This window comes from Triturus cristatus, chromosome 3_2 (assembly GCF_964204655.1).
Source record: "Triturus cristatus chromosome 3_2, aTriCri1.1, whole genome shotgun sequence".
Taxonomy (NCBI): Eukaryota; Metazoa; Chordata; class Amphibia; order Caudata; family Salamandridae; genus Triturus; species Triturus cristatus.
Window position 1 is genome coordinate 643561448 of NC_140584.1, and position 21431 is coordinate 643582878.

The 21431-nt window shown below is 42.9% G+C and overlaps 1 protein-coding gene across 2 annotated transcripts in view; it reads right to left on the reverse strand.

Moving 5' to 3' along the window:
• Window positions 1-21431, reverse strand: part of LOC146857878 (uncharacterized) — a 1488219-nt gene that overhangs the window by 361274 nt on the left and 1105514 nt on the right. For both annotated transcript variants that reach the window (XM_085648588.1, XM_085648587.1), the window contains exon 11: window positions 5141-5251. In XM_085648588.1, coding sequence (XP_085504714.1) covers window positions 5141-5251 — 111 coding nt within the window. The remainder of the gene's footprint in view (window positions 1-5140; window positions 5252-21431) is intronic.

A 21431-nucleotide genomic window follows, 5' to 3' on the forward strand; every position in this document is an offset into this window, starting at 1 on the left:
AGTCCATAGAGGACCTGGCCTGACAGTTCGGGCTGGACTGTTCCCATTGGGCACAGGGTCAAGACTGATTTGCATATGGCTGAGTCCAAACTGGAATGGCATGGTAAGCAAAACAACGATGGATTTAGGCCCAGATCTCTGTACTGGGGTGAATGTATGACATTGTTCTGTATTCTGTCCATCAACAGTTCTTTTTGCATTTGTCACCCCGACTGGGACGGGTATGCTCAGACGTGAGTCCCGTGCTCTCCATGCCACTGGAATCAAGCTATCCTGGCTGAAAAGGGGTGAAACCCCGAAACCGGTCCTAGGATGCTTGTTTCCAGTCCAGAGAGGACCTGGCCTGGCAGTTCGGGCTGGACTGTTCCCACTGGGTACAGAGTCAAGACTGATTTGCATATGGCTGGGTCCAAACTGGAAAAGCATGGTGAGCAAAAAAACGATGGATTTAGGCCCAGATCTCTGTACTGGGGTGAATGTATGACATTGTTCTGCATTCTGTCCATCAATAGTTCTTTTTGCATTTGGCCAAGTACAGCATTAGTGCATTCTATTCACATATTTTCATTCTTGTAATAGGATTCGTGAATTGGATGCCGAATTTGTGAATCCTGATGCCCTGCGGGGTCTAGGATTTGCAACTCCAGCAGAGTTTGTGATTTCCATGACAAAAAAAACAAAATTGTTTATTATTTTATTGTCAGCTGGGTCCTTTTGGGGCACCCTACATGGGCCTTGGTTTAAGTGTAGATTTAGCCTTCCCCCTTGTGCTGTTTATCCCCTTCCGTGGATTCACAAATCCACAAAGAATCTGCAAATCAAAGGTCTAGACATCTCTACAATTTAACCTCTTCATGCCCTAACAGATCACATATAAAAGCTAATTTCTCAAAAACAATTTTAAAAATTTACACCAGACTAATATTAAGTACTACCTTGAGTAAAGTTCTATTTCAATAACAACATTGGTGTAATTCTAAATACACCGCTGTTATGTACTGAGGAGCAAAGATTGCTATGAAACTTAAAAAAGGAAATGTAACTTTTAGGATCCCCCTACTTTCAGGCTCCTGCTTAACAGATATGCACGAAATGTGCTATGAACAATCCTCAGTGGATATACTTTTTAAAAAACTTTTCTGCACACTTTGCAAATGGCACAAAAATTATTGAGAAAACAAAACAATATTTTTCTTTGGAACGTTTGACTTAACTGTACCTTCAGAGGCTCTATCACTGCCTCTGTAATATCTATCAATATAGAATTTTCCTTTTCCATTAGATAAGGTCACAATTTAGCACTTTTCCCCATCTCATCTACTATTTTTTTTCATCCTGGACTGTTATGAGGAATATTACTAATATCAAAAATCCTGCATCTGAAAATGGATGTACCATCATCTCAACAACTGTGCAAATGCAGCGCTTTAAAATATTTAGATAAGAATAAAGACTCAGTGTGCTACACAAACATCCCTAATTCCTCCGTGATTAGGAACACTATGGCATACTTTTCTAAAGTTGCATTTAAATAGGACTATGTTACAATTAAAAATCCCTACCACTTGAGGCCTGTAACTTTATCAAACAGTCCCCCATTACTGATGACCCCCAAGAACAAACAAAACAGCTGTAAGAATAAATAATCAATCTGTTTGAGGGTGAAAGGCATTGTCAAAATGTTGAGGAAAATAACACAGATTCAATTTAAAACTTGCAACTGTTGGGAAGAAAGTAACTAATTTCTTGAAGTTACAAAGTATCCCCCCACACACACAACTAATATGTATATGAAAGTAGAGGTGCTGTGTTAGTGAAAATATAAGTAAGGACTATTTGTATATATAAAGATAAAGACCATATTTCTAATGTGACTCTTCTGTAAAGGGTTTATGTGGTTAAAAGTGTAACAATAAGAATGGGTTTAAATAACACATATATGTCACCAAAGAGGACTAGTCTATTTTTGTGGGATACAGGACTCAGGACTGTATGGGAGGGGAAGATGAGAAAAACTTTAAATAACACATGGCAGTGCACAGTTTGATTGATCAGTAATACTTTGGATGAAGTTTATTAATGAGACCAATTAATTATGTGTAAATAATATCAGAGAACCTTCTGGATAATTGTATGTGTTCACTTGATAAAATGATGTTGCTCTATCCCTCCAAGGAGATTATGATTGTTTGCACATATATTTCTCCAGGCTCCTTTAGGGATAAATAAGATTCCTTGTGCTCTGTCTCATCCAATGGCGCGGAACATCAGTTCGAAGGGGCGTTGACCAAGGGATGGTAAGCGTTCATCAGAAGAGGAGGCACATTCTGAAATGTCATTACAGGAGGTATGTCTGACTACATGTGTTGAGTAATCATCCAACAAATAATTAGATTTCTCTCCAGTCTCACTCTGCCATCAGTTTATTGCATAAACACAAATAGTCTCATCATCCTACTTTATATGCTATCAAATAGAAAAAAAGCATTGGCAAAGCCAGTATGTCTTGGCAATCTGAGAGCTAGTGACACTGTCAATGTCAATGTCTTTTAGCCATGCTGAATAGCAGCACAGCTACTGTTCAACATGGCTGAAAGTCAGTTTTTCCCTGAAGTAACACACGTGTGCACACACGCACCAAAGCCCCAGTGGGAGAGGTAAGGCAGACGGAGTTGGTTCAGGCCAGATTTTTCTTCTGTTTAGTAGGCACAAAAAAGCAGTAAAAGATGGGGAGTGAGGTGTAAAAAGATTAAGAAAACAATCTCTATCCGCGATGCCTACAAAATGGGGAACTGCGGTTTTCATGTTTATATTCTGTTGGGAGAGGATATGGTGTAATGGCTAGAGTGGCCGACTTTGAAGTTGGGAAACTGGGTTTGAGTTTCGGTAGGGGGCTCAAAAATCCTATGAATTCGGGCAAAACACTCAGGGGCAGATTACGAGTCCCTTGCATGACTTTTGCAACACCGTTGCGTCACTTTTGTGACGCAGCTGCGGTGTAGATGATGCTGCAAAGCCCTGCGTCAGGTATAATGTACGCAGGGTGGGCGTTCCCACGCAAAAAGTCATGTAGAACTGACGCAATGAAATCTACAAGATTTCACTGCGTCGCTCTACGCCTTCACTGCGTCAAAATCCCTACGCCTGCTCAGACCAGGCGTAAGGAATGACACAGTGCTTTTTTAATGGGACTCACCCATCTATTGTGGCGCATTGCTGGAGTTGCGTCACTTTCCTGAGCAACTACAGCAATGCGTCACTTTTGCGCCAACAGATGCGTCAGAATTTCTGACGCATCTGTTAATCCTTGTACCATGAAGCACTGTATTGTAAATACAGTGCATCCATAGTGGCGCAAGGACATTCGGCGCTGACGCAAGGAAACTGATGCATCTATGCAGATGCGTCAGTTCCTTGTAAATCTGCCCCTTAATCTGTCTGTGTCTAAAAATTAATGTGTCCCTGTAATGCAACTTGTTGTACTCATGTAAAGTGTTCTGATACATTTGGGTCGAGTTTGCGCTATATAAAAATGCACCCAAAAAAAAATATAACACCACCTTGCAATTTTTGCTGCTTTGCAGTTTAACAATCTATACATAGTTTGAAATGAATCCCTGGTTTGGAGAACAAGGAGCATGTAAAAACATGAGTATTTGTGTGGAGTGCTCAAACACAAAGAAAAAAGTCGTTCCTAAAATGGGAGCAGTGGATGGATACAAATACTTGGTCCATGCTCGAGGGAGGGCTAAACATAAGAAGAAAATGACACATGCATGCTATGGACAAATGGGGACAAAGTATATGAGACTGACAACAGCACAAGCAAATGGTAAGCCTATGGGCGGGCTGAAGCCCACAGATTGAACGCAACACGTCTCTTTGAGACAGCGCATTCACTGGCTAACTGACACCTAAAAAAGCAACACATAGACATTGAGGGATACAAAGTCCCCAAGATAATTGTAGGTCCCGCAGCAAAACTTTAAAAGTGTGTCACTCATTATGCATCTAAGGTCTGTGTAAGTTAAACACTGGAAAATGCATGTCATCTTGTGTCTGCTTCAGCATTGAACTGCTGCAGATATGTGTGGCCCTGCAAAGCTGCAAATGCCATCCTGGCCAACTTCTCTTAGGACACAGGTGGCCCAAAAAGATTTAGCAAGAATCAATATGGGGCCTTAAGCAAAAAACTCAGTTCAGTAACTGAGCTGATGCATTCTGCACTAGATGAGTCTCCTTGTCAAACACAAGGCAGACAGACACTGTGGTCTGTATAGAGTGCCTTCCTATCTAAGAGCTGTTGACACAAAGGCATTGGGCAATGAGACTAGAGTGGACCTATTGTTAGTGGAAGCATATGCTAAAATAAAACAATCTCAAAAGGTAAAACCAGTCAAACACACAACATCAAAAAGGACACTAACATTCACACTTGAGTTACATGGAGCAGTTCATATGGATAGTTGAACTACAGTGTCTTATACTCCCTTTGGTCAATGCTCAGGCAGTCCTTGGAGCGCACATTCACCATGTCTGCTTTGATTAAAGAAACAACTTAAGGTCTCCTATGTGGGAGTAGAGTAGTGCTTGGAATAAACAACCTTGTGTGTGCAGCACGTGGAGGAGGTAACCTTTGAAATCCATGCTTGTACAGAACTCTGTATTGCTAGAAACAACCAGTCCAATGACAGCAAATTGGAGGGCCATGTTGGAGCTTCCTAACAAGTATTGTAAGTATGGTAGTCAAGGCCAGAGCATGTGGCCATAGACACAAGCATGCAGCAGAGGGAGAACAGGTTCTGCCTTCTCATCAGGCCACTTAACAATGCATCACATGGCCTGAAGCAGTCAAGTGGCAAATTGAAATTCAACATGCAGCCATTATCCTGCGCTGACCTCCACGTATACTTCAAGGCCACATCACAACAAGGTATGGCAGTGAAAAGAAGTCCAACTCTGAAAAAAGCATCCCAAATGAGGTGAACTGAGGGAAGAACATTTAGTCAATGAACAACATGCTTAAAAGTGAAGACCAAAAGACTGCCCTACACTATTAAGGACTAGGGACACAAGCACACAGATCTCTATAAGATATGTATTAACCTGCTGAACTATCCTACAAAGGAAGAGCACTTACCAATGTCTCTATTTCATACTGCAGGTTATCCTTCTCTCGTCGTGTCACCTCTAGATCCTCTTCTGACAAAATTGGGGTTATTTGCTTTGGGGTGTAGCACCGACATGTCAACTAGGGAAAAGAAAAAAGATGAGAAAATAATAAAACAATGGGCGCCTTTTCACCAGATGAGGAATACAGTACTGTGCTAGGGTTTGTGATTAAATTCTCAAAAATCCAAGTCATGATTCCTGTCTTTCGATAATCTTTATATTTGGTTATCTGTGTGTGCTTAAAGTGAGTGCCCTCCTTAAAAGTGGACGTGTATAAACAGGGTTTGCAGTGAGGAACAGTGCAACAATTTAATTGCTCCAGGCAAAACTGAAGCAACCAAACTATGGCATTCCATTCCTGGAAATATAAGATCCACAAGGGACCATCTCTACTTCAGAAGTTTAGTCAAAAGCTGGTTCTTCCCACATGACAACCATACTCACGACTCAAGAATGTACCACAACAGTATGCTCAGACATGATAAACTATACTTATCATGATTTGCGAAATAATTGTTGTCATTCAAGTAGACATATTTGTAATCTGAGCTATGCCTCCCGGTATAAGCAGATACATTTATATTAGGAAAATTAAATATTAGATCACAGGATACATGTGTATCTCAAATCATGTAAAGATTGCTGCTTCTATGTACATATAGGTTGCTATATAGAGGGTTAAGCCTCCCACTAATAACTACAATATGTGCTATGTGTATATTTATGTATATATAAGTTGATTAGTTACATAAAACCATAAAAATGTACCACATGATCAAGCAGGCCCAGTAAATATTGCTGCTTCTGTGTACATATGGGTATTTATATAAAGGAGGTTAATCAAGGAGAGAAAACTTTACCAAGCATATATATATATACATTACATATATTTATTTATTTACTGAAAAAAACATAGGTTTCTGGCACGTTATATTTAGAAATTAGCATTTAAAAAAACATTGAAATTCATTGAAAAAACCATAGGTTTCAGGCACGTTGTAGTTAGAAATTAGCATTTAAAAAACCATTGAAATTCACTGAAAAAACCATAGGTTTCAGGCACGTTACAGTTAGAAATTAGCATTTAAAAAACATTAGAAATTCACAGAAAAAAAACATAGGTTTCAGAGACGTTATAGTTAGTTGGACATCTCACTCGTACAAAACCATAGAAATTCCCCCGTTATGGTTAGTTTAGCTAACTAGAACTCGCGCCCCCGCAATGCACTGCTGATGACGTCACATATTACATCATTCATGACATGGTCAGTGACATCACTGATGACATCACTGATGACATCTCAAATGACATCTCAAATGACATCACTGATGAGATCTCTGATGACATCATCCAGTGACTGTGTTTCTTTAAAGTTTAAATATGTATTATATATATGCCAAGGTGTATTGAAGAATGAGGGGGTGAGTAAGTGTCTGGATGGAGGATTTAGTAGGTGCGTCACTGACTGTTTATTTTTTTAAATAATTTTTATTTAATCCATGATAGTTACAATAGATTACAATGCATTAAGACAAAGGTTGATCAATGGTCTAAAAACAATACACAGATTTAAAAAGCAGTTTGCGATACATACATTTCCAAGTGCATAGGACCATGAAGATGTATCCTCAACCTAACACATCATTCATCCAGATAGGACACCACCGGCCCCCAAATCTCCATGCCTAATTTCCTTTTCCGAATACCTTTCAATACATATCAACTATATTCTATGTTAAACATAGATAAAAATCTAGCCCTCCATAATTCAAAAGTTGGTACATCCTTCTGAAGCCACATTGAGGCAATACATAACCTGGCCACAGCTGTAGCTAGAAAAATCAAATACCGATATTTATAAGCCAATTGATCAGATCCCTCTCTCTCAGCTACCCCCAACAATACATGAGCAGCTGACAATCTGACTATATGGCCGAGAAAGTTGATTAAGTGCCTACAAGTAAAAAAGATGTGTACGATGTCGGCGTCCTCTGTTCCACAATGAAAACATTTCCCATAATGTGTCCCACCCCATTTAGACAGTTTGGCTGGGGTATAATAAAGGTTAACACGGTCTTGTAGTGTTGTGCCCGGAGATTAGCAGATATTAACAGTCTCCCAGCCAATTCAATGGATACTTCTACCCAAGTGCCAAGGCACCCTAGCCTATTGTCCCATTTTGTAATGAGCATTTCAAAATCACTACCCGGAGGGCCCGATTCACAGAACTAACTTAAGACAAAATCCTAAACTTACTACCATTTTGGTATTCACAGAAGGCACTTACACATTTTGGTATTCACAGAAGGCACTTACTCATTTCAGTATTCACAGAAGTTAGGAGTCCTAACTTTAGGACTCCTAAATGCCTTCTGTGAATACCGAAAGCCTTACAATTAGGATTTTTCTCAGTTTAGTGGTAGTATAGTTAGGACTCCTAACTTTAGGACTCCTAAATGCCTTCTGTGAATACCGAAAGTCTTAAAATTAGGATTTTTCTCAATTTAGTAGTAGTAAAGTTAGGAGTCCTAACTTTAGGACTCCTAAATGCCTTCTGTCATTATCGAAAGCCTTAAAATTAGGACTTTTCTCAGTTTAGTAGTAGTATAGTTAGGACTCCTAACTTTAGGACTCCTAAATGCCTTCTGTGAATACCGAAATTCTTACAATTAGGATTTTTCTCAATTTAGTAGTAGTAAAGTTGGGACTCCTAACTTTAGGACTCCTAAATGCCTTCTGGGAATACCGAAAGCCTTAAAATTAAGATTTTTCTCAGTTTAGTAGTAGTAAAGTTAGGAGTCCTAACTTTAGGACTCCTAAACTGAGAAAAATCCTAATTTTAAGACTTTCGGTATTCACAGAAGGCATTTAGGAGTCCTAAAGTTAGGACTACTAACTTCTGTAAATACCGAAATGAGTAAGTGTCTTCTGTGAATACCAAAATGAGTAAGTGCCTTCTGTGAATACGAAAATGGTAGTAAGTTTAGGATTTTGTCTTAAGTTAGTTCTGTGAATCGGGCCCTTAGTGTCTAACATTAAATTATACAGAGTACCAATACGTGCGTTTCTCCTCACGGCTTCAATAACTGGATTTACTTCAATATTCCATTGATGTTTACATAAATAATCGTGAACTTGCAAATATTAAAAAAATTCAAGCCTGGAAAGGTGATATTTAACAGTTAATGTTTCAAAGGACATCAACCCCCCATTAGCATATAAATCACCAATATGTTGAATCCCTTTAGTCCGCCATTATCTATGATCCTGACCCAAAATATCGGTGGAAGGAGTGTTGTGGCTGTCAGTGGGGTGTACCCTCTCTAATCTATAATACTTTCGCACAGTTTTCCACACCTTATAGGCAGTATTTAAGACCTTAAACCTGGTTTTCGTGTAGTAGCTTGGCTCCAAATTACCAAACAGATGATTTTTTGCATCACTGCCCAGTAGCATTTGATATATCGATGGGGCTTCGGCAGTGCTAATTGGTTCAGCCCCTGTTAACAATATATTCATGTGCTGCAGAATACATACAAAGTAATATAAGGTAAAATCAGGCACAGCCCAACCTCCTTTCTCCCGAGGGAGGGTCATATAGCGCATGGCTCTACGGGGCTTGCCATGAGCCCAAAGAAATCTAGCACAGATTGACTGTAATGCTACAAGTTGGGCACGAGGAATTTCCAATGGTACAGATCAAAAAATATATAACATTTTAGGTAGTATCAACATTTTGAGAACATTGCATCGTCCCATGAGTGAAAGATGTAGGCATTCAAACCGGTCCAATTGCTTCCGCACATCATTTAAAATATTACGCCAATTAACCTCCACCAGTGATTTTAAACATGTCCTCCACATGACCCCCAGATATGTTACCTCACTCAAAACCCGCTGGTCATCAAATGCAGCTATGTTAGAACATAAAATTTGTGTTTGTATCCTGCGGCTCCAAATTCTAACGCTAGCTGCTCTATTTCTGGCATAGCTGTAATGGGATTCGGCGTTACCACTGCCACATCGTCTGCGTACGCAAACACACGATAATGCTCTTGCCTCCAAATTACCGACTCTATCCCTGCACTTTGTTCTAACATTTTTAAAAACGGATCTATATACAATGAGAACAACAAGGGAGAGCAGGGACATCCCTGCCTTGTTCCACGTGTGATATGTACTGGGGTAGATTCAAGGACCATAATAAAAATTTTAGCTGTTGGACTGCGATATAAGACTTGTATGGCAGTGATAAAGCCTTGTTTAAAACCTATGCAGCGTAGTAGAGCCCATAAAAGTTCCCAAGCGGCCCGGTCGAACGCCTTTTCGGCGTCTAACAAAATCAAACTGAGTTCACTCCCCGTGGTACTAGCTATGTCTACCACGGTTAAAACCCTATTGATATGATTAGTTGTCCCCCTCTTGGGGATGAACCTGTGTTGTCGGATTGATACCAACGGGGTTATTACTTCAGCCAACCGGGTCGCTAGAATTTTGGCATAAATTTTGCCATCTGAATTTAAAAGCGATATGGGACGGTATGAGCCTGGTTGCTCAGCGGGTTAATCTTTTTTTTTTAAAAACAATAATGCTAGCCTCATCCCATGTTAGGGGGGCAGCTCCTGCCTGGGCCTGTTGGAAGGTAGCAAGCATATCGATTGTTAATACTCCGAAAAAAGTTTTATATACTTCTAGTGGAAGTTAATCGGGCCCTGATGCTTTGCCCGAGGTTAAGCTATTGATAGCTCTTTCCAACTCCTCAATAGTGATAGGGGCCTCTAGCGATTCTGCATCTTGTAGATCCAAGTTTTTACCATTGAGGTTCTGTAGCAGGGATTCCCCAGCCTATGAGTCATAACCCTCCCCAGTATACAGTACCTCATAAAAATCGTGAAACACATTTAAAATCCCAACATCAGTTTCTATAAGATTGCCCCTGGAGTCTACCACTGAGCTGATCCTCTGAGCCGCCTCTTTGGATCTAAGCCTGTGTGCCAAACATCGCCCAGTTGCCTCCCCATATTCATAGGTTAGTTTCCTATTAATAGAGTGTTTCTTGGCTATCTCTTTACTCCAGTGAATATTTATTTTGGCCTTGCTCCGGGCTACTTCCGTTTGCAGAGCAGTAATCTCCTGACAAGCATGTATGCCCTGCATAAGTTTTTCTTCTGCTACAGTAAGACTAGCATATAATTCCTGTAGTACTACTCACATTTGTTTTTGCTTATATAAACCGAAGCTATGGGTCTCCACCCTAAAACCCGCTTTAAAAGCATCCAATACACACCCAGTCCCTGCGGTATTACGGTGTATGAGAAAAAACTACTCAGCCATATCTTTATATGAGCCACGTAGCTTTCGTCTAATAATAACTTCCTATCAAATGTGAATGATCGCGGTTTGATTCCTGTCCTAAGCATACTAAGGTTTATCACTAAGGGTCCATGGTCTGAGGAAACCCGTGGGTACACCTGTATTTGAGCTCCAGAAAGCAAAAGACCTGACAAGAAAAAATAATCAAGTCTTCCTATTTTCTGGTGCGGACAGGAATAAAACGTATAACCTGGATCCGCACCTCTTAAAGTAACTCATGCATCCACCAGTCCGTGATCCACCAGTAAAGACTGCAGCACCTTAAATACCCTCAGTTTCCTCCCTTTGTAAGGTTTGCTATCATCTTGTAGAGCATTAGGCTCAAGGTGCATATTTAGGTCACCGCACACAATCAACGGAGTGGGCCATAGTGCCCGTTCCACATTTAGCCCTTCAATTATTAGGGCCTCATCAAAATTCGAACCATATATGGAACATATCGTACACTTCTGACTTCCGATCCTACATTCCACGATAGCCCACCACCCTTGTTTATCTGCCAATGCTCTACCTGTCCCTAATACATGATTCTTAGCCAGAATTGCTACTCCCCGTGTAGTGGTGGTTGGCTCAGTACAAACTAATACTGTCAGACCTAGTTCCGCCAATAGTTTTCTTTTGACCCATGAGATATGAGTTTCCTATAAACATACCAGGTCAGTCTGAAGCACCCGTAACTCATTCGCAATCCGTTGCCTTTTATTATGATCATTAAAACCGCTTACATTCACGGAGCAGAACTGATTACCTCCAGGTATGCCACTATCCCCCATCTGTCCTCCCTGTATCTTTGTGCTTATAGACTGTGTGCCTAGAACCATTGAGTTTCCTGTTTCTCTTCACAATACCATCATGGATTATTTTTACTAGTGCCCCCCAACCCCAACCCCCCACCACCCCACTTCCCCCCACCCCTCCTCTTCTCCCATACACGGCTCCAGCCAGAGCTGTGACCCACCCCACCCAACCCCAAACTGGAGGCTTGGAGACACAAGTCTCCGAGATGGATCAAGCTTTTCGTTCCCCGGACCCCCCTGCCCCACCCAGTGTTTTAACCACAAGAATATTCACCGCCCACCACAATGCAACATAACCACGAAACAAACCAGAACAAAAGACAACATCGCAATGCAATCCATGCATGAATAGACAGAGGGGCTCCACGTGATATAAAATTACATCCAACCCCCTTTTTTTCCCCTAGCCTTTACAACGATTTCAAATACTCTTTAGCAGCTGATTCAGCTGTAACCACACCTGCTCATTGTGGATGATTTTGAGCTTAGCTGGGTTCAGCAAAAAAGGCTTGTGCCCCTTTGTCACAAAATGGTGTAATGAGTTGGCGTAATTGCCATCTCTTTTCTACAGTTAGAGGGCAGTAATCAGGGCGCACAAAAAACTCTATCCCCTTCCCGGTTTTCTTTCTGTCTGGATGTGCCAAATCGTATGCTGCTTCTCTCGCCAGAAAGTTATTGACTGATATTAAAATCGCCCTTGGTATGGGAGAGTTCTGGCCTGACCTATTGCGCTGAACAAATGGGAATTTATGTGCCCTCTGAATCTCCCAGGTCCAATCCCATTGGGTTAGCCCGGGAAAGGCTTCAGAGAAAAGTTCGATGATAAATTTTCGTGCATCTTGCCCCTCGGCCCCCTCGGGAATGTACAGCACTCGAAGATTATTGCGCCGGAGATGATTTTCCAAATCGGTGATTTTCCAGAGGGTGTCATCCTTAACGGAATGCAGGGCCTCTGTTGTTGCCTTCTGCGCTGCAAGCTCATCCTCCAGATTTGATATGCGGGTCTCAGCCTTGTTAAACCTGTCAGCAAACTCAGAGCAAGATTTCGCAATCCTCCGTACCGAGTTCTGGAGTTTGCGACAAGCCCCTTGCGTGCGCAGGCTCTCTGTGCGAGTCTCCTCTCTATGGGCCATTATGGTCTAATAGAGAACGGCCAGGGAGATATCCTCAGGTTTCTCAACAGCTTCAAAGTTAGGTTGCATCTCACTGGCTATTTCAGTCTCTGCCATAAACGAATAATCCCATTGGTAGGAATCTGCGCTCTCTGCCGAATGATAACCTGCAACCAGACCTACATCCCCCGGCTTGCGCACGGTTTTTGGACTGTCGATTCCCTTATGCTTATCCGGATCAGAATCATCCCCGGAGGTATCTGAGGGATCAGACATTGAGTAGAAGGGAGGGTCGCCAGCATCATTCTCTTTCCTTAAATCCTGCTCAACCGTTTTCTTTCTAGTTGCCATATCCCCTTTTTCAGGGGCAGACTCTGCACTACTTTCTCCCTTCTGCGCCTTCTTGACTGACCCTCGAGAAATGTCCCCTGCTGCAGCCTTTTCTGATTTTTTTCCACCATTCTCCCAGTCCTTTAATGAGCCTTGGGAGGTGCCACCAGTAGCCCCGTCCTTGTTAGCCCAAGGGTTCACAGAGTAATCCTCCCCGGTAAAAATCTTCACCTATACTTAACACAGGTTCAAAATTAGGAGGTATGGTAGGCACATTTTTCTTTATTTTCCCAGTCAAAAATAGAGCGGGGACAGACTTCTTACTGCCCTCCACGTGAACAGCGTCCTTTTTCCCCACAGTTGGGATCAGCTTCTTGCCCTCCGTGATGTCCGGCATGTCCATGTTGTTTCGCGCCCTGCCGCGTCCAGCCTTTGGGTGCATTGAAGCGCCGTTCGATTCAGTGTTCAATTCAGCGTTGAGCCTTCCTTGCGCCGGCACCATCCGCTCTCCGCACCAGGTGGCGTGCGCACACCCGGAAGTGTGCCTCGCCAACACCAGGAGCCGGCAAACAGCCAAACGAGGAACGTAGCAGGCGCTCCACAGCATAACCGCTCCACATGCACTTCACTTCAAGGCCAGCACGGAACAAAGAAACTCGTCATTGTTGCACCCATTGCATGGTAAGCGGAGCAGGGGGGAACCTCCGGGAGCTCAAGCTCGCACAACCGTACTCACGGCCGCCATTTTGCCTCTCTACCCCCGCGCGTCACTGACTGTTTAAGTGAGTTATTACATGTGTCTTATTGAATGCATGGGTTAGTGACTAAACTGTGTGAATGTCTGTATCAGTCTGTCTGCTGTTGGATAAGCTGCTCTATGGGTTGGTTAGTAGCTACATGAGTGTCTATATGGGTTATTGATTGGTTGCCAGAGTATTTGTATGGGTGCCTGAGTGTGGGTGTGTGGGATGTGTGTGACTCTGTGCATACATGTTTGAGTGATTGATTCACTGGCTGCATGGGTTCAATAGTGCACGTGGAAACAGCTGTATGGGTGGGTCAGTGTGTGTGGGTGTGTTACTGAGTGAATGCATGTCTCAGTGGTTCATGTCCATGTAACCACATATGTAAAAGGGAGTGTATGTGAGCGTTGGAGTATATAAATGACTATATGTGAGCGTCAGTGATTGTGAGCGTGGTTGTATAAATAAGTGTTTACTTGTATCAGTGATTGTATAAGAGAGTAATTATGTGTTTGTTTCTGTTTGAATAAGTGATCTGTTGTGTGTATAACTCTATAGGACAGTAAACGGAAGTGTGATTGATTCTTTGCATGACTGACTAGGTGTGTGAATAACTCCATGAATGATTGGCGCTGTGTGAGTGTCTGTATAGGTGTATGAGTGCATATGATAGTGTTGTATTGATGAGTGACTGTATGTATGAGTGATTGTATAGGTGAATGAGTGGATGTGTGTGTGGACCTAGGAATCAGTAAGTGCGTATGTAGTAACTGGTATTGGTGTGTCGATGGTTTCGAAAATGGTAGTCTGCATTTTAAAGTGGGTGTATCAAATGTTATATTAGAGTATGAGGAGGTGCATCAGATTTTCACGTGATGTCATCAGTGATGTCATTTGAGATGTCATCAGTGATGTCATCAGTGATGTCATGAATGATGTAATATGTGACGTCATCAGCAGTGCATTGCGGGTGCGCGAGTTATAGTTGGCTGAACTAACTATAACGGGAGAATTTCTATGGATTTGTACAAGTGAAATGTCCAACTAACTATAATAGCTCTGAAACCTCTGATTTTTTTGGTGAATTTCTAAGGTTTTTTAAATGCTAATTTCTAACTATAACGTGCCTGAAACCTATGGTTTTTTCAGTGAATTTCAATGGTTTTTTAAATGCTAATTTCTAACTACAACGTGCCTGAAACCTATGGTTTTTTTCAGTGAATTTCAATGGTTTTTTAAATGCTAATTTCTAACTATGCCTACAAAGTTAGGACATGTGAAGAAAGAGGAAGAAAAGCACAGAAAGAAGCAAGACAAATGCAGAAAGAGGCAAAAGAAGTCCAGAAAGACGAAAAAAACGCAGGAAGAAGCAAGAGATGTGACGAAAGAACCAACAGAGGAGCAGAAAGTCCTCCTGTGCCCCCAACTTTTTAGTGACGGGTACTGGTGGTAACTGACTGACTAACCAGGACTGGAGCCAGTGCTATGCTAAAAGACTCTTAGAATACCAGGGTGATTGAAAGAGTGCATGGGTACTGACAGGGCAATGGCTGGACTGAATGGGTAGTGCTCAGAGGATTGTAGAAGTGCATGTGTTAGTGCCTGGGTCATTGCATAAGTACCTGGGTACTGATTGGATAATTAGAGTCCTGCAAGGACAGAACATGGTGAATTTATAAGTGCCTGGGTTTTGGCGGAGTAATTGGATAGGTACATGGTGCTCGGTGGGTGATTGGAGGAGTGCATGGGTAGTGAAAGGGCGATGGCTGGACTGCATGGGTACTGCTCAGGGTATTGTAGCAGTGCATGAGTTAGTGCAAGAGTCCTTGCATGACTGCATGGGCAGTGACTGGATGATTAGAGTGCTGCAAGGAGAGCGCATGGTGAATTGATAAGTGTTTGGGTTTTGGCGGAGTGATTGCATAAGTACACACATGTCATATCAGGCCCCGCCCCCTCCCTTCACCACTGTGCAAACGCACCCCTGCCGGGTTTTAATTTGGGGATTAATTCGCCTTGGATCCTGAGGGTCGCTGGGGGCCAACTAGCTCACCAGGTACCTCCAGTAAGCGCCACAGAGCTGCGTTGCAGAGAGGTGTAAAAAGGGGCGTGGCCTCTGAACACCTCTCTGCAACGCAACTCCCTGGTGCATACTGGAAGTACCTGGTGGGCTAGTTCGCCCCCAGGGACCCTCAGGATTCAAGGGGACTTAATCCCCCAACTTAAAACAAGCTGTGGCGCGTTTGCATACTTGTCACATCAGGCCACGCCCCCTCCCTGCACCACTGTGCAAACGGACCCCCTGGTGCATTGTAAATTGGGGGATTAAGTCCCCTTGAGTCGTGAAGGTCCCTGGGGGGCAACTAGCCCACCAGGTACCTCCAGTAAGCGCCACAGAGCTGTGTTGCAGAGTGGTGTAAAAAGGGGGCGTGGCCTTGGACCACCTCTCTGCAACACAGCTCCCTGGCGCTTACTGGAGGTACCTGGTGATCTAATTGGCCCCCAGGGACCCTCAGGATTCAAGGGGACTTAATCCCCCAACTTAAAACGCGCCACAGGACGCGTTTGCACACTTGTCACATCAGGCCACGCCCCCTCCCTGCACCACTGAGCAAACGCGCCCCCTGGCACATTGTAAATTGGGGGATTACTTCCCCTTGAGTCCTGAGGGTCCCTGGGGGCCAACTAGCCCACCAGCTACATCCAGTAAGCGCCACAGAGGTGCGTTGCAGAAAGGTGTAAAAAGGGGCATGGACTCTCAACATTTCTCTGCAACACAGCTCCCTGGACATACTGGAGGTACCTGGTGGGCTAGTTCGCCCCTAGGTATCCTCAGGATTGAAGGGGACTTAATCCCTCAATTTACAATGTGCCAGGGTGTGCGTTTACACACTTGCTATGTCAGGCCCTTCCCCTCCCTGCACCACTGTGCAAACGCGACATCATTTAAAAAAATAAAAATCTTTTTTGGGCCCTGGGGGTCCTTCTGGGACCCCCTGAGCAGGCCTAGGGGGTCAGGGTGTTTCTACCCTGCCCCCTTCTCCTGTTTTATACCTTTGTTTCTCTGTTTTCTGGTGACTCGCTTCTACCGAGCCACAAGATGGCTGCCAACACTTCCTGGTTTGGAGTGTTGACATCCAATCACAGTGAAGCTCGTGCACGGGACTTAGGCTCCGCCCAGATATCGAAACTTTTATTTTTCTAATTTCTCAGCAACTACTGGAGATAGAGAGAGAGAGAGAGAGCGAGAGAGAGAGAGAGTGTGTGTGTGTGTGTGTGTGTGTGTGTATATATATATATATATATATAACCATCCCTTCTCCCTCTGAATCATCCCAACCGTCTGACTACTTGGAACTCCCAAACATCTTTCTCAATCTTTCATCCCTCCTTTTAAACCATGCCACCCAACTAACAAGAAAACACAACCTTTACTTGCAAAACAAACCACTACTTCCCCATTTCAAATCCACTCCTTTCATTTTATCCCTACCCAAACTCTACTGAACGCACAAGAAATTAAGAGCATGATCCTAACACAACTATTGTGCAAGTAAAACAAAACTTTGTACTAACCTACTAATTACTAATCTTGGGTTCACAAGTGGAGTGTTACTTGCCGCAAAAAACACTTCAATGCCTTGTCAGGGGTAGTAAGTGCTATATAAATACATCTCCAATTTCCAATAGTTAGAGCACTCTTCATTCACAGAAAAAAATCAATATTTTGACCTTTTTCAGTAATTAGGGGCCTCACTAGGTCTTGCTGTAAGGCTCACTCCTTACCTTGCCTTGCCAAAGTGCAGGCCATGTCTGCTGCGGGACGATAGAATACCAAGGAATGTATATGTTTATATACTGTGATACAAGGGTAAAGTACCCCTTGCGGTACATTATATGGATATTGCAGTTGCCAAGGAGTTCCAGAACTATATAGAAAAGGTGGGTATGGAACTCCATATTGGACGGATTTTCACCATAAGGAAGGGGATGCTTTTTTTTCTCATTCAGAAAAGGAAGTATTCTGATGGCATATCACACATGTTGGGTTTATTAAATATTAAGTTTAGTTTTTTCCATGTTAGCATTTTGCACTTTTTTTTAACTCTCCCCCTGCTTTTTCAGGAGCAGAGATCTGACTTTTGTAGGGGGGATCAAAGTCAATGCTCCCTATGACGACAACACCATCTACACTTCTCTCTTTTTCCTCCGATTGTCAGACTAGTGCCCTCATTTCGAGTGGGCAGTAAATGCAGTTAGCGGCCCTATTGGAATTATGAGATCTGTAGAAACACCACCGCTCTCTTAACTTTCGACATCTCCTGGTAAAGCTCTGGCTCAGAATGAGCAATTACCTGGAGAATAGACTGGAAATTCCATATCCCCATGCTAATTCCTCATTTCTAAGGGGACCCACAGTGTCCAACTCATAATGGTCAGGATTCCGAAGCCCAGGATGTACCGTACCACTGGTCTAGGAAGTAATTCTCTGTTCCAAGCCCGTCTCTGTCCCCTTTGTTCTAAAGACACTGGAGCCAGGATACATTCATCATCCAGAACTGTGATATATGCATGCAGGCCAGAGAAAGAAACGGAGTTACATTCCAAAACACCTGGCACAATTCAACGAGGCACGTGTACCTTCGCCACAGGGAGAGCAGCAGCGGCAAGGCGCTGGTTAACCACTGCAAATGGCGGCCCTGCTTAAGTGACCCGCCTATGAATATATTTCCTGCTGCTTTTTTTCTCATTTTATTAACTGGGAAAGGTCATCAGCCAGGAGACGCAGGCAGACTAAAGCGAAGGCCGCTCTCCGCCACGCTCGCCGCGGCATTTAATAATATTTTCTGTACACGATACTAAAATTTCATTAAAAGGGGGGGCAATTCAACCCCCCCATCCATTGCCCGACGCAGTCCTCCCCACAGACGTCCCATTGTTAGGACTGCGGAAATTTTCAGTAAAATGAAAACAAATTGCTGTAAGTAAACCATTTGTCACAGTCTGATTACTCTGCAGTCACTCTGGGAGGACCAATTTGTCATGTCGGATCAGGATAACAGCCACCTGACTCTTTATTCAAGGCGCGCGCGCGGCTGACGCAGTCGGCAGACGACGCACATTTTAGGGTTGTCACCTTTCCAGAGCACAAACACGGTGCCTTTACACCCAACATTGGATTTCAGTGAGACATTGATTGATGCAAGGTCTCGCGCATGCAAACGCAGGTACAAACTTGGGAAAGAAATTCCATTTGTGCATTTGGAAATCCTATCAAGATGTTAGGTCTCATTATGATTTGAGATTGATTCAGGCAGAAATAGAAGAAATGTACCCTTTTATACTGCACGCACCACTACATGAATGGGATGAGAAATTAAATAGTTTAATTGCCAAAGCTCAAGAGTACTCATTAAAACAACCATGACAAGTTGAGGAGAAGGACTGACCAGATCAAGATTTCGTACTGTAAACTTCTGGTCACAAATGGATCTGATAATATGCTATAACTAACAGAGCTTTCCTGCTGGGATGAGTAAACCGGGTTGCATTTTGATACATTTTTTCCTTTATTTTAAACTAATCACAGACATGGTGGTCTGCTGACCATTGCAGGCCACCATCCCTGGGATGGCCGCCAACTACAGTGATTTGCAATATGCGGCCTACTCATTGATATTCATGAGGCAGGTCCGCTTAAAACTCGCTACGATTCAATATTTTATGAACCAACCTATTCGTAGATGGGTCAGTACCTAAAATTATTTAGAGGTCCAAAAAATTCTGCAATTTGTGACCGTTGTTTGTGACCAGTTTTTTGTACATTTGGTCTACGATTGTTTAAACATGTCCTGGTCTCATTTTTTTCCTCAAAGGGAAAAGAGTCACGTTTCACCAATTTTCTTTATTTAACAAACACTAATCTACCTTTTTTCAAAAATATTAGTTTTATCAGTGAAATTATGGCTAAGAGGCAAAGATATTGTATTATGCGTTGGTAATGATTATTAGTATCCTGTTTTATGGTCTGTACCATAACGTTGATCGTAGGTTAAACTTTCTAGTATTCGTGAACGTTGGGACAGTCACAGCTGTCTCCCTCACTGTATCAGACTATCCTGACAAAATCTCTTCTTCTGTCATTTGGTGTAGCATAAAATAAGCAACTGCTACATGGTGTACTTGTCAGGATTCCCTGCATGCCATGAAAAACAGAGAAGGTCTGCTGGACAAAGGTTTCTAAGGAAAGGACGATGGTGCAGAGGATGTAATCACACTGACCTGTGGTTGTCTATGCTCCATTGGGACATCAGTCGCATATTGTCTATCAGCGATTGGTCTGCACAGCTGCAGAGTGGAGAGGCACAAAAACTCCACCCGGTGTGCAGTTATGGTGCACAATGCTAGGCAATATCCAACTGGCAATCTGGTGGCCACCAGGAGACTCCCATAGCATGGATACCCAGCAAAGGTAGGCAGTCGTTAATAAACCACAGCGCCATACTAGGGGAATGGTTGTGCTGGCATACGCTGTATCTTCACCACTGAACAGAGTAGTGCCACATTTTAACTATAATTCTGGAGAAGGCCAGTCAGTCAACAGCTTTATTTCGATTGTTACATCATAAAAGCGACAGATAAAAAAAGCACAGTCGTTTAAAATTTTGTATCTAAAAACAAGGAAAACAAATACAGGTTTTTATACAAAAAAGGAAAAGCGAGTTATCAAACAAATAAAAAATTAAAAGTCATCAATTAAACAGTGATTAACAGCCTTTTTGCCCTGATTTACCAAGCCCATGACAGAAATTTCGAAAGGCTAAAAACATACAAGGGCTGGGTATCTGATATTAAAATTCGAAGTGCCACAGATGAATGCCTAGTGCCCAAGGCCCTACACACGGGTTTATGCCACGTTTGCCTTGGGCTAACATAGGCCGGGCACGCAAAAAGAAAATGTGCAATTGTCTCTTTGGGAGTACTACAGGAGGGACAAGATGCAACTGTCTGGTAGGGCGGTTTCCAGCAAGATGTTAGGGCACGCACAGGGAGGGACCCCACTCTAAATCTAAAATAAAGGGCCCGATCATATGGCTTCCAGACCAAATCCAGGTAGGGCTCCAAACAGGGTGAGTCCTTATGCACTAAAAATTCTTCTGTGAGCCTACCAAGAGAAGGATCCGTGGAAATTCTGCTTCTAACCCAATTCCAAAATAAGGTTTTCAAGGCTGCTTTCGGAGGGGAAGACCTGTTTTCCCAAGCTTCACTAAGGCCTAGTTTGCCAAGCATAGACTTGACATCAGTAAGCCATCTGATCCTACACCAGCCTACCATCGACATCACCTCTGCTAGCCCTTTAGCATACTTGGCGAGTTCGGGGACGCGCCATAGCCTAGCCCATAAAAGCAGTGGACGCAGTTTTGCTACGTCACTAATTTGCTGGCAACCAACCTCCAAAAAGAGGGGTAGCGTGGGTGTACTCTGCGGGAGAGACATAATACATTTTAAAAACTTATTCTCAGACCTAGTTAGGACGCTGATGTTAGAGGTACCCCAAAGTTCAGCGCCATACAAAGCGGAACTAACTCCCTTTGCCCTGTAGATATCCAGAACAGGGGCAATGGGCTTGGTTGAAGAAGATCTCTGCTCTCTAACAAGTGCCCCTATAACCCTTTTGTGGTTAAGAGACATTTTTAGTAAATGAGGGGTCCACTGCATGGAATCTGTAATACGGATCCCTAGATAGTCAAAAACAGTGACCCTTTCCAGAGGGGTTTCACTAAGAACAGGGGGTCGGCCTAATTTTTTTGGGGGGTTTAAAACCAGGTACTTAGTTTTATTTGTGTTTATTACTAGGCCCCGTTGGTCACAGAAGGTCTGAAAGTTGTTTAAAAGTCTCTGT